The following is a 14,039-nucleotide window of genomic DNA, read 5'->3' on the forward strand; positions in this document are numbered from 1 at the left end:
CCTAAATTATCTTTCAGTCCAACTGTATTTCATCTGCTAAATTTTGATATTTTTTCTTTTATTTTTTCGTAGTTGTTCATGAACACATAAAAAGTTTTCCAAAGGAAAAAATAATGTATTTTTTTTTTTAATTGAAATACATGATATGTGAAAATTGATTTTGGGTTGCCTAAATCTGAAGAAGAAAGAATGTCCAGAATATGTAAGGTTTAAAAATACATGGTGGTAAAACATGATTAATGTAATTTTTCAGAATCAGAGGGCTGTTTGTATGATTTAAAAAACATGAATAGTCTAACCACTTGTTACTGTGAATACAGAAGTATTAAGATTAAACTAGTGTAATGGGTATCTTTTCTTTATTTTCAGTTATGATGTTATTTTTGCGGGGGGTCCTGAAGAACTGTTAAAGAAATTTCAGGAAACTAATCATAAAGTGGTGTTTGCAGCAGATGGGCTAATTTGGCCGGATAAAAGGCTAGCTGACAAGTATCCTGTTGTCCGGAGTGGAAAACGATTCCTGAACTCAGGAGGCAAGTGTGATTCTTGAATATAATGAGTCGTTGAACTTGAACATGACTTGTTTCTGTCAACTGTTTTATATATTTGCATGGGAAACTGTTCCTGAATTCCCGAAGTGTAAAATTGAGGACTAGTTTTGCTGTCCTCCTCTTTGCTGTCTTCCTTGCCAGTCAGATAGCTTCTCTTCTGTGCTCAAGAACAGTTTTCATTCAAACTTACATAGTATTTGCTGTCGATAACTTGTAAAAAGCAGGTAAATAAAGTGATGGCCGAGCAAGCAACTGTGTCTTGCTATGAAGTGCTGTACAGGGGTGACCCAACTGCCACTGACTGAATCTACTTCAGAAACAATCCAGTGTGCAAGTGCAGTCAAAGCAGTACATGGCATTTATAGGCACAGTTTAGCTGCATCACAGTTTCCTGACCTGGCTACCTTGTTCCTGGTGATCTCTGCATACGTTATAGATGTGCTGGTAGCTCTGCCTGGCCCATCAGCATGGCTAAGGCAGTTTCTTCCAAAAGAAATGCTAGTTACTCCTGTTAACCTCAGTGATGTGTTAATTCTGGAATCCTCCTTAACTTAAATGGGAGCTTTGGTAATAATTTTGCAGTTGATTAGTACAGGCACTAACACTGATACTGTTTAACTGCTGCAGAGCATAGCGTATGTCACTTCCTAGGTACATGGACAGGTTGCGGACCTGGGAATGTCCCCGTTTCTTTCCCTCCCTTCTTTATCTCACCTATCTGCATATTGTTTTTTTGTTTGGTTTTGTTGTTGCGTGTTTTTTTTCTTTTTGTGTGTTTGTTTTTTTTGTTGTTGTTGCTGTTTTGGCTTAAACATAACGTATATTGGTTTTGAAGTGAATTCTCTTTGTAGTTCTGGCAGTATTAGATTTAGGTTCCTCTGCCAGCAAGAAGTGACTGATGAAAATGAAACTTTTTTTCCACCTATGGGGTCTTGGGGATAATGGTAATCTAATGCTTTGGTGTTCTCGGGGCCATCCAAAACAGATATCTGTTCCCTAGTTTTTCCCTTAAAATAGCATTTGTGTAAAGATAAGCCTTAGTTGTGAATTCTCTAAAACAGAAGTGGTACATATGACAGGAAGAAAACTGGATTTTGAGCCAAGTTGTATGAATTTCATACTTCTCCTTTGCTAGCACCAAACAGTAAGAATGAAGTTCCTGACTGGCAGGCAGCATTGGCAGAATGGTGCTTTTTTATGGAAATAACTTATGTGTGTGTGATATTGCAGGATTTATTGGTTATGCTCCATATATAAATCGTATCGTGCAGCAATGGAATCTGCAGGATAATGATGATGACCAGCTGTTTTACACTAAAATCTATGTTGACCCATTGGCAAGGGTAGGTAGTGACTGGCTTTCTCATTTCTTTCCGCTTGAAATAACATGCTGCTCCTCATAAAAAATCAGGAGACAAAAATAAAAGGAATGCTTTCTCTTTATTCCTGAGTGCCATATTGACAGTTGTGTTTGTCCTCCGGAGGTTCCTCCTGTCGGAGTGATGAACAGGCTTCCAAAGGGTCATGACTTGATATATTATTCAGGCTGTCTGCAGATCCAGGCAGGTTGTGCTTCGTTGTTAGAAATAATAGCTCTGAGGTATATGAGCAGGCACATTCATCTCAATGAGGGTCCCATGTACTTGGCAGTTTGACAGCCGGAGAATGTGGCGTTTTTTCAGGGTGTCACTGAACTACTTGCTGATCCAGTGTTTTATATTTTGGCTTGCTGCCATTTCAGCTCCTGCCTGCAGCTGTCTCTGACTCTTCAGCTTTTTGTGCAGATAGGTTCAATAAAGCTGCGTCATAAATTTTTGGTGAAGACCTCTCTGTCCCCTAGCTTAACAAAGTTCTCTGCTGAGTAGGAGCATTAAAGCATGATAGATGTCAGAGCTATGGCCCTGATGCTGGAAAAAGGAAAGTTAACCATGTATTGATGCAGAAAAACCTTTAGAAGCTGATACTGCAGTATTTGAGGTTGATTTTGAGCATTTATAAGCTTAAGGCAGATGTGAAGTTTCTGAATCACATATATGTTTTTCCACTAAGTTATGCCTGAAACATCAGGCATGTTTAGATACAAGTGCAGAAATAAAGCAGAACATTTTAGGTGGAAAGGACCTACAGTGATGATCTAGTCCAAATGCCTGGCCGGTATGGGGCTGACCAAAAGTTAAAGCACATTATGAAGGGCACTGTCCCTTAAAAACTTGATTCTGATGCTTGGGGCATTGACCACCTCTCTAGGAAGCCAGTTCCAGTGTTTGACCACCCTCTCGGTAAAGAAATGCTTCTTGAGATGAAGTCTAAACCTCCCCTGATGCAGATCTGAACCATTCTCATGTGTCCTATCCCTGGATCCCAGGGAGAAGAGATCAGCACCTCTCTCCACTTCGCCTTCTCAGGAAATCGTAGAGAGCAGTGAGGTCACCCCTCAGCACCTTTTTCTTCAAACCAGATAAACCCAAAGTCCTTAGCTGCTCCTCGTAGGACATTTGTTTCAGTCCTTAATGTTTAAATTGATTTTATGCAAGTTAAGTCAGATGCTATGTATGCAATTGAAAGGGCAGGGTGTAGAGACATTAAAGCTGACCAGAATCAAAAGTAATATGATTACCTGTCTAAATAGATTGTCTTCTAGACAAAAAAAAATGTGTACTTCACAGTGCACTATTGCACTGTGATTCAAAATGCCTCCGTGGTGCTTAGCTCAGGATGCTGCACTATACATTAGCACCAATTCTCTGTACAGTATTGTCCAATGCTGTAACAAATTTTGGAAGACCAAACCAGAATGTTACATATGTAAGGGTTTTTAAGTGTGTTTTAAAGGTTATATACTTGTTGATCAACGTGTTAAAACTTAAAAACATGGTACTTTAAAGAAGAATCTAGGTGGGATTAATAATACAGTATTAGGAACATGTTCTAAAACCACTGGTGTTTTCTATTCTGACATGATACTTAGATTTGGCTTTTATATTTTTGGGACTATGAAACATAGTATGTTTTGTTGCTTGGGTAAGACTAGACTTGCTAATTTAGTTATTTTTTAGGATAAAACACAAATTTTCTTTGGCTTATATTGCCAAATTGTAGTTTCTTTGGAGAGTTATGACCTCTATCCCTTAAGTATAGATAAATTTTTTGCATTTATAAAACTGGCTGCTATACAGTTACACAACTCAGAAATACAGAAAAACTTAACAGTATAAAACTAATAATTATATCTGAGAGCTGAATATGTAGAGTAGTTTTGCCTGGTTACTTGCTGCCACTGCAATGTAACTGCAACATTACTGTAAAAAACACTGGCTTTTAGAATGCTTCAGTAACTGTGAACTTTATTTCAGGAACGTTTTAACATTACTTTGGACCACAAATGTGCAATTTTCCAGACCCTAAATGGAGCTGTTGGTAAGTGTGTGATTTGCATGTTGTGTGTTGTATTAAATGTTATTAACACTTCATTTGCTTATCAGTATTTATAATTCCCTAAGCATATGCTTGTTTTAATGAAATATTTGGATCGGTAAACCTGATTACCAGATCAGTTACAGGTCATTTGAGTTTAATATTAATTGCTTTCTCCCACTGATAAAATACTTGGTTTAAAAACAGAAAAAAAGTTTTCAATAACTGAAGTTAGCAGTAAAAACACAAAGTTAAGAGCTATTTTTCCTTTTGCCTTTCACAAACTTAATTACAGGAGTAAGATTAGTAATGAAAATTGCGTTTTAGGTGTTCTAAAACAAATGACTATGCGTAATGACATGGAATGTGGAATAATGCAGGATTTCCTTTATTCAGCTGTCATGAATTTAAACTGAAGATGGCATCTGTGCAAACTTCCTTTCTTACATTTAAACTCTAAAAATAAAAAAAAGACCATACCTGAAATAACTATGATAATAACTATGATTTCTCTATATTATTTGCCCAAAGTTAGTTAGCTTAAAGATCTAGTTAAAAAAAATGAACAAAAGCTTCCAAATAAATAACATTGACAATGATAACAACACCAAAGTATATTGTATCATCAAGAACTTAAAGAACTCTGAAACTATAGCTTTTATTTATAAACTGTTATTACCGTACGATCTGTGATTTGCAGATGAAGTCCTTTTGAAGTTTGAAGAAGGAAAAGTAAGAGCAAGGAATTCAGTGTACGACACATTACCAGTCACTATTCATGGAAATGGTCCAACTAAAGTGAGTGACAGTTTGTTTTACTTCTGTGCAAAGATGGCAACTTTAATAGAGGAATAAATAACAATGAAAGAGTCTGAAACAATCATAGCACACCACCACTGCTTATTTCCAATTGATGTCAATAAGAATTTCAAGGGTAAACCTCCATTCTGATAGCTTTCTCCATCATGTTATTCTGCTGTCACTGTATCATTCTGCATCTTGTAGGTCCCCTTTAGGTACTGGAAGGCTGCTCTAAAGTCTCCCCAGAGCTGTCTCTTCTCTATGCTGAACGAGCCCAACTATCTCAGCCTGTGTGTATAGAAAAGATGCTCCAGCTTTCTGATCGTGTGTGTTGCCCTCCTCTGGATTTGCTCCAACCAGTCTGTGTTCCTCTTGTGTTGGGGCCTCAGAGCTGAACGCAGGACTCCAGATGGGGTCTCACAAGAGTAGAGTAGAGGAGGAGAATCGCTTCTCTTGCCCTGCTGGTCATGCTTCTTTTAATGCAGCCCAACATATGGTTGGCTTTCTGGGATGCAAGTGCACATTGCCAGGTCATGTTGAGCTTCTCACTGACCAACACCCCAAGTCCTTCTCTGCAGGGCAGCTCTCAGTTCATTCTCCACCCAGCCTGTATTTTTGCTTGGGATTATTCCGGCCCACATGCAGGACCTTGCATTTGGCTTTGTTGAACTTCATGAGGTTTGTACTTGCTCATTTCTCAAGCATGTCAAGGTCCCTTTGGATCTTTGGATAGCATCCCTTCCCTCCAGCATGTTGACAGCACCACACAGCTTGCTGTCATCAGCAGCTTTGCTGAGGGTGCACTCAATCCCACTGTCCATGTCATGGACAAAGATGTTGAACTGTGCTGGTCCCAGTACTGACCCCTGAGGAATGCCACTCATCGCTTATTCCCACCCAGACATAAGGCCATTAACCACAACTCTTTGAGTGCAACCATCTAGCCAGTTTCTTATCCAGTGAGTGGTGTATCTATCAGATCCTTGTCTCTCCAGTTTAGAGACAAGGATGTTGTGTTGTAACTTGATATCATGCTGAAACAACTCATTCTGCTCCCAAATTCATTGTAGCATGGAATATTAGAAAAGAGTAAGCCTATGTTAACATGTTCACTATCACAAAACATTTTTTGAAGCTAGTGAAGAATGTTTATCTGGTTATTAAACGGTAATCGGAAGAATAGGTTTTTAGGGGGAGAAAAATCTAACCAAGAGTAACAGGCTGGGGCATGAAACAGTAGCACATCTGATCCTACCACAGACCTTGGTGTGGGTTTGTATACACATATTTAGAAAATATATGTAGGAAAAAAAAAGTGTAAAAAGAAAGTATAATGTATATACACATCCATGGCTTGCTTTTTGCATCTTCAGCGTCATTGATCACTGCTCACAATAGACTCATGACTCATGAACTTTGGTTTCATGGTAGAGCACTATCTGCCCTGTGAAGTAGCTGTTCTGACAGATTCACTGTCCCACATGACATCATTGTCTCTAAATTGGAGAGACATCAATTTGATAGGTGGACCACTCGGTGGATAAAGAACTGGCTGGATGGCCGCACTCAGAGAGTTGTGGTCAATGGCTCAATGTCTGGCTGGAGACCGGTAACGAGTGGTGTCCCTCAGGGATCGGTGTTGGGACTGATCTTGTTCAACATCTTTGTCGGTGACATGGACAGTGGGATTGAGTGCGCCCTCAGCAAGTTTGCCGATGACACCAAGCTGTGTGGTTCGGTTGATACGCCGGAGGGAAGGGATGCCATCCAGAGGGACCTCAACACGCTTGTGAGGTGGGCTGATGCCAACCTTATGAAGTTTAACCATGCCAAGTGCAAGGTCCTACACCTGGGTCAGAGCAATCCCAGGCACAACTATAGGTTGGGCAAAGAAGAGATTCAGAGCAGCCCTGCAGAGAAGGACTTGGGGGTGTTGGTCGATGAAAAAATGAACATGAGCCGGCAGTGTGCGCTTGCAGGCCAGAAAGCCAACTGTATCCTGGGCTGCATTAAAAGGAGCGTGACCAGCAGGTTGAAGGAGGTGATCCTGCCCCTCTACTCTGCTCTTGTGAGACCTCACTTGGAGTATTGTGTGCAGTTCTGATGTCCTCAACATAAAAAGGACATGGAACTGTTGAAACAAGTCCAGAGGAGAGCCACGAGGATGCTCAGGGGACTGGAGCACCTCCCGCATGGAGACAGGTTGAAAAAGTTGGGGCTTTTCATCCTGGAGAAGAGAAGGCTGCGTGGAGACCTCATAGCAGCCTTCCAGTATCTGAAGGGGGCCTATAAGGATGCTGGGGAGGGACTATTCATCAGGGACTGTAGTGACAGGACAAAGGGTAACAGGTTCAAACTTAAACAGGGGAAGTTTAGATTGGATATAAGGAAGAAATTCTTTACTGTGAGCGTGGTGAGGCACTGGGATGGGTTGCCCAGGGAGGTTGTGAATGCTCCATCCTTGGTGGTGTTCAAGTCCAGGTTGGATGAGGCCTTGGGTGACATGGGTTAGTGTGGGGTGTCCCTGCCCATGGCAGAGGGGTTGGAACTAGATGATCTTAAGGTCCTTTCCAACCCTAACTATTCTATGATTCTATGATTCTGTGCATGTATACGGATTCAGTGGTCCAGAGCAACTGGCACAGTTATTATATGGCAAAGAAGTGTAAAGATGTATCATTTGTAATAGCCTCTGTTGGCTGAATTATTGGGAATGGGTACTTCCTGACTTCTTCTGAATACATGTTCCTTAGTGTAGCTCCTTATTTTCAGAAAGAAAAGCTCTTCTTATCCAGGAGAATGAAATAAAATTTAAAACTTATTAATATCCCAACGACTGCTGCTTCATATTTTTTTTTGCACTTTATTTCATCTCTGGAACTAGAGAATATAATGATGCCATTATCTGTTTGGCTTACAACTACTTAGTAGTGGTGAAATGTATGATCAGTTTCTTCCATGTTGCTGTAGTTATTTTTGGCTCAATTAAATCCTCAAATGATCTATCATCACTGGCTTTGCTGACACTTTGCCAGTGAAAAGAAAGGTACTGTATTTTATAGCCGGGCAAGCAGTTTAGGTTAGAACTCCTTATACTATTCCATGATTATGCTGCATTAAACAAAATTCCATTTCTGCATATGTTCATGTTTTAAAAACAAAGAGGGAACTCTTGCTATATATATATATATATCACTTTGTCATCATGATTAGATTCTTCTGTTTTAAACATAGAATTAAGAGGAAAATAGTATAATAGGATTGGAAAAAGTTTTCACTAGTTGGTAAATAAAGTAGCATTAAAGTAATTCCCAAAATAAACTCCAAGTTTTTTGTTTATAAGAACTTTCTCTTTTGTATTCACTATCTTCAATTTGCAGGTTACTAAATAGCATTGGTCAGAGACATTTCGTTGAAATGGATACTAAACTATCCCAACATGCAATATTTTTATTCTTTTCTTTTTCCTCAAGTGCGATGGCTTTTTTGTAAAATACTTATTTTTATGGAGTTTATGAAATTAAGTTCAAGCAATTCTATTTATAATCTGTCTAGAGTGATTTTCAGTATGTGTGAGCGAGCACCCAGACTACGATAAAATGCAAATTGAGTACTGGACTGGAATGTTTTTTCTATGCAAAACTGTACTTTATCCTTCCATTTTTTTGAGGGCAGTAGAGCAGGAATGAATAGCAGCCTTCCCTCAGACAGCCTTTCCCTAGCCTAAGAGATCCTTTAACATTGCAAATGGCAGTAGAAAGGAGTGAAGTTCTGCACAAACTTTCTATGGAATCCAGGAGGACAGGGCAGCCCAGGCAGCCCATCGACAGAAAAAGTACATACTTTGTTCAGTGCCAAATCAAATTGTGTGAAAAAGCTAGATGCTGCTTTAAAATGTATACCCTTGGTTGGCTTCTGAATCTTGGCATGGCTTGTCAAAAATGCGTCATCTGGGCATCTATCTTCTACATTTTTCTATGTGTTTTTCATATGTCTGTGTTTTGTGTAAAGTGTTGATGATTCTCAGCTTTGGGAAAAGAATTTCTCCTTGAAATTATGCCTAGCGGCTTTCGAGAGCTGAATGATCTGTAGTCTGTGTCTTGGAAGTCATACACGCGTTTAGGTTAGTAGTAGTTATACTTTTAACAAATTTCTGGTTTAACTGAAGCAATAAATTTAGATGCTAGGAGAATATAGTTTTGTAAATAGAAGAAGAAGGTCTTCTAGCAGCTAATTTTGTTTGCTTGCTTGGTGGTTTTTCTAGGGTTGTTTGGTTTTGGTTTGTTTTTTTCTTTTTATCTTAAATTTCATAAGCCAAAACAATCAATTGCTTTTATGTATAAGAGATTCAATGAGTAGGCCTGAACTCTTTTAATAAATCACCATTTGCATGCACCTTTAATTGATCTGAATTTTTCATTTATTTACCAGATTCACTTGAATTATTTGGGAAACTATATTCCTAATGCTTGGACACGGGAAACTGGTTGCGGTATTTGTGATTTAGACTTACTAGACCTGTCAACAGTAACGGTAAGAATAACTAAAACAAAAACCCTTTTGAATGCAGTTGATAGGTGTATAGTGATTTCCGAGGCAAAGTGGCTTCAGTATGCAGTATTATGTTTTTCCAACTCATCAGAATATTTTTACTGGTATATGAAACTATAAAGATGGAATTTTAATGTACTGGAAATACCAGTACTTTTAGAAATTATTTTATTCATGCACTTTGATATGGGCTTCCCCAGTATAATGGATGATGATCCCATCCCCAAAAGCCTCCAGATCCTTACCTCTGTTCACTGGGGGTAAATGAATAACTTTTTGAATGGTGCAAGATTTAAGTGAGTAATTAGAATTTTTTGGGAGGTAGGAAAACTTTTTAGATATTTCAGATTTTTAACTGTAGACCTACAAAAAACTTGATATGCATCATATGCATCGGTTTAACAATTTTTTTACAAATAGAAGTTAATAGTTAACTGTAACATGGCTGAAGTTACTATTTTCTAAAAGATCTACTTTTCTTCATAAGGAATGGTACAGATATTTGTATTGTATATACAAATGTATTTATGTAGAATAAAATTGATGCATTTAAGATTGTATATTTGTTCAGCCTTCAGAATTCTTACAGGACAAACATACATGTACACATGGTGTGTGTGTATTTGGGAACTTCAGTTCTTTGGCACTAAGCATGATGTCCTTAGTGTCTTTATGAATATTTCAGCTTGTACGCAGTAAATATTAGACAGAGTAAATAACCATGTGTAAATGTAAGACTTGTACTTAAAAGAATACTGATTACTCTTAATAGGCTGTTTCTAGCAGCTCTTTCATTTCTGTTCTACATTGAAGATCTGAATGCGAACAGGTCTTAAGGTAGAGTTCAGGATAGCATGAAATGAGTAATAGCTTATCTTCATAATGAAAGGACAACGTGAAAGAATTTCTGGACAGTAAGTAGGTTATGGACTAGAACATAAATTTGGAAAGTTATTGCTGGAATTGTAATAACTTTCAGATTATTATTTGTTTTTAATTTTGCTTTGAACATACAGTATTCATACTGTTGTACTGAAATAATGTTTGCACTCCCAGCATAAAATTTACCTGAGGAAAACAAACTCAGTTTTTCCTCATGGTGGCGGTAATTAAAACATGATTGGGGAGCAGTTAAATATTAAAGCTGGTAATAGGGAGTAACTTGCAATGATTTACTGGGTAGCTTCCTATACTTTATGTACATCTACTTGGAAACAGTGTGTTCCTTACAGTAATTCATTCCTTGAACTTCATGCCTCACTCCCTCTGCCATCAGAAATAACAAGACTTTTTCTTGGCCTCAGTGGAAATGTTTACTTCATGCATTTTTAAGTACAAGCAGTATTTAATTTTCTGAACGCGCATTCTGTTCAGGCCTGGGTAGTTCTTACTTAACAAGAAACCTTCAGTGAGAAGAGCAATACTAGCTCTGTGCCTCTAATAATTATTACCATATTGTTTTGTTTAATTTTCTGCATTGATACACCCATATCTGCGTTGGTACACCTCATTTGCCGAGGTATCTCCAGAGAGGAGCCTTCAACACCGGAGCAAAGGGAGACCTTGCATCCAGGAGCCTCAGTTCTGAGGGGCCCGAGCCACCGAGGGAGCCTCAAGCCCTCGCCAGGCCTTGCCCAGGAGCCAGCAGCTCAGCTGAGGCGAGCAGGGACTCACAGGGGGCGGTGACAGGAGGGACCGCACCGCCCTGAGCGGGTAAAACTCACCCTAGAGAGCGCCGCGACGGGAGAGAGAGAGAGAGGCAAGGGACTTACTCCAAAATCCAGCGTCCCCACTCAGAACCACTTTGCAGTTCTGTGGAGGGCTTAATGAGGGAGCACCCACTGCACCAAATGAACAACCAGCAGAGTTGTTCACCAGCACCAGTAAAGACGATTACTACTAGTGCTTCCAGGAGAAAGCAGCGGATCATAGTAGTGGGTGACTCTGCTTTGAAAGGCACTGAGGCACCCATCATATTTGAAAAATCATGGCAGTCAGGTGAAGTTCCTGATGACTGGAAAAAAGGAAATATAACCCCCTTGTTTAAGAAGTGGAAAATGGATGACCCAGGGAATTACAGACCAGTCAGTCTCACCTCTGTGCCTGGCAAAATCTTGGAGCAGATTCTCCTGGAAAGCATGCTGAGGCACATAAAAAGCAACAAGGTGGTTGGTGACAGCCAGCATGGCTTCACTAAGGGGAAATCCTGTCTGAGCAATTTGGTGGCCTTTTATGATGGGGCTACAGGACTGATTGATAGGGGCAAAACAGTTGACGTCATCTACCTGGACTTGTACAAAGCATTTGACGCTATCCCGCAAGACACCCATGTCTTTAAATTGGAAAAACATCAATTTGATGGATGGACCACGCAGTGCATGCAGAACTGGCTGAATGGCCACATGCAAAGAGTTGTGGTCAATGGCTCCATGTCCAGCTGGAGACCGGTAACAAGTGATGTCCCTCGGGTGGAAGCGGTCTTGTTCAACATCTTTGTCGGTGACATGGACAGTGGGATTGAGTGCGCCCTCAGCAAGTTTGCCGATGACACCAAGCTGTGTGGTTCGGTTGATACGCCAGAGGGAAGGAATGCCATCCAGAGGGACCTCAACACACTTGTGAGGTGGGCTGATGCCAACCTGATGAAGTTTAACCATGCCAAGTGCAAGGTCCTACACCTGGGTCAGAGCAATCCCAGGCACAACTATAGGTTGGGCAAAGAAGAGATCCGGAGCAGCCCTGCAGGGAACTTGGGGGTGTTGGTCGATGAGAATCTGAACTTGAGCTGGCAGCCCAGAAAGCTTGCAGCCCAGAAAGCCAACTGTATCATGGGCTGCATCAAAAGAAAGGTGACCAGCAGGAGATCGAAGGAGGTGATCCTGCCCCTCTACTCTGCTCTCATGAGACCTCACTTGGAGTATTGTGTGCAGTTCTGGTGTCCTCAACATAAAAAGGACATGGAACTGTTGGAACAAGTCTAGAGGAGGGCCACAGGGATGATCAGGGACTGAAGCACCTCCTGTATGAAGACAGGCTGAGGAAGTTGGGGCTTTTCATCCTGGAGAAGAGAAGGCTGCGTGGAGACCTCATAGCAGCCTTCCAGTATCTGAAGGGGGCCTATAAGGACCCTGGGGAGGGACTCTTCATTAGGGACTGTAGTGACAGGACAAGGGGTTAACTATAATTTTATGATTCTATATCTTAGGGTTTTGCTTATTCTTTTCATAAGCAAGTAGAGAATCAGATTAGTTGATACCTTTTTTTTTTTTTTTTGGCTTTGAGTCCCTTTTGTTGAATGCTTGTATAAATTGGTCGTTGTCTTTATCTTAGGTGCTGCAGAGTAAATGTTTCGGGCTGGGCTTACCTATACACCTTGACTTGAGCCAGTAGAAAACAGATAAGCTGTACTGTAGAACATGGAGCTAAAATAATACTACTTTGCATCATAGGCATAGGGATATCCTTCCTTCTGTGAAGGTCAGGGGTAGGTGCATGCAAGGCAGAGATGGGTGGAACCATTGCCGTGGATTATGTAGGCTGGTTTGTGATGGATGAGCAGAAGAGCCCAAAGCACAACCTGAATCACTGTGAGATGCTGGGATCATGGCTTGTGAAAAGCTAAGCATTTCACAGGGTTACCTGTGAAGGAGCAGAGTGCTATGTACGCAGTCTTTTGCTCAGTCCTTGTCCTGTCTACAGAAACAGGACACGGCTGAGGTGTGGAAATGCCCAGTAACTGTTGTCTTGTGCTAATGTCTGTAGCCTGTGCCACCCCCAGATTAGCTATGTGTCCAGGTCAAAATATGGTAATGAAAAATAAGTTGAGGAATTCACATTGACTCAATAAGTGTAAATTTTTATTACTTAAGGTGTTTCTTTTTTGGGTTTGTGTCTTTTGGTTTTTGGTTTGTTTTGGGTTTTTTTTTCCCTTTTTTTTTGTTTGTTTGTTTGAAAAAACCCTAAATTAAATTTGACTTAATCTCCCAAGAGGCATGTCTTAAATCCTAATGCTGGTTACTGATGTGGAGGTTTTCTGGTGTGGCTGGAAAGGATGGCCTTGCTCGTCTTCTTGCTTCACTGGCAACTCTTGTGCCAAAAGTTCCTGGACTTTGCTCTTTGTAGTTGTACTGAGACATTGTCCTGTATTTCTTCCAAAGATTGTTGTATGTTTAACTACTGCTTGTGAAAAAGTAAACTTGAAAACGCAAATGTATGACCTTAGTGAAAATGAGAAAATCTGTTGGAGAAAAATAACATCCTGGTGCAAACTGAGTATTTCTAAAGTGTTTTGGGAAGAACCAAAACTTCTGATTTCATATACTCAAACTGCTGGTTATTAAAATTGTTCATTGTGACCTAGTTTCAGACTACGCAGTGACAACTTTTTATAGTCTGGTGAACCAGGGTCTAGATTGATGATTTTTTGATTCCTCTGCTTCAAGGAAATGCAGTGGGAGATGCATCAGAGGCATATCCCTGCAAGGATGAAGCAGAGATGGGAGATGCAGCAGTGAAATTTCTGCTTTGAGGAGGTGCAGTTTGGAGGAATTTTTACTCTTAATTTTTTGTATCTGTCATGCCTCTTGAGCTTGAATTGGGCTAAAGCCTGCTGAACTGTGCTAAATTGGTCTGGACAGGTCTGACTTGGTCTGAACTTGGCTGAACTGGGCAGAACTGGGCTGGGCTAAATTGGTCTGGACAGGGCTAAAGTGGGCTGAATTG

At 40.2% G+C, this 14,039-nt stretch overlaps 1 protein-coding gene across 1 annotated transcript in view; it reads left to right on the forward strand.

Annotated features, from left to right (window-relative positions):
- The window catches only part of PLOD2 (procollagen-lysine,2-oxoglutarate 5-dioxygenase 2), a gene marked incomplete at its 3' end in the record, with an annotated part of 58,358 nt that overhangs the window by 22,747 nt on the left and 21,572 nt on the right, over positions 1 to 14,039 (forward strand). Inside the window, 5 exon segments of the mRNA XM_080623816.1 lie at positions 370 to 538; positions 1,784 to 1,894; positions 3,905 to 3,968; positions 4,666 to 4,763; positions 9,198 to 9,299. Of these exon segments, the coding sequence (XP_080479942.1) occupies positions 370 to 538; positions 1,784 to 1,894; positions 3,905 to 3,968; positions 4,666 to 4,763; positions 9,198 to 9,299 (544 nt within the window).

The sequence above is a fragment of the Psittacula echo genome (assembly GCF_963264785.1).
Source record: "Psittacula echo genome assembly, chromosome: 7".
In the NCBI taxonomy this organism is placed as follows: domain Eukaryota; kingdom Metazoa; phylum Chordata; class Aves; order Psittaciformes; family Psittacidae; genus Psittacula; species Psittacula echo.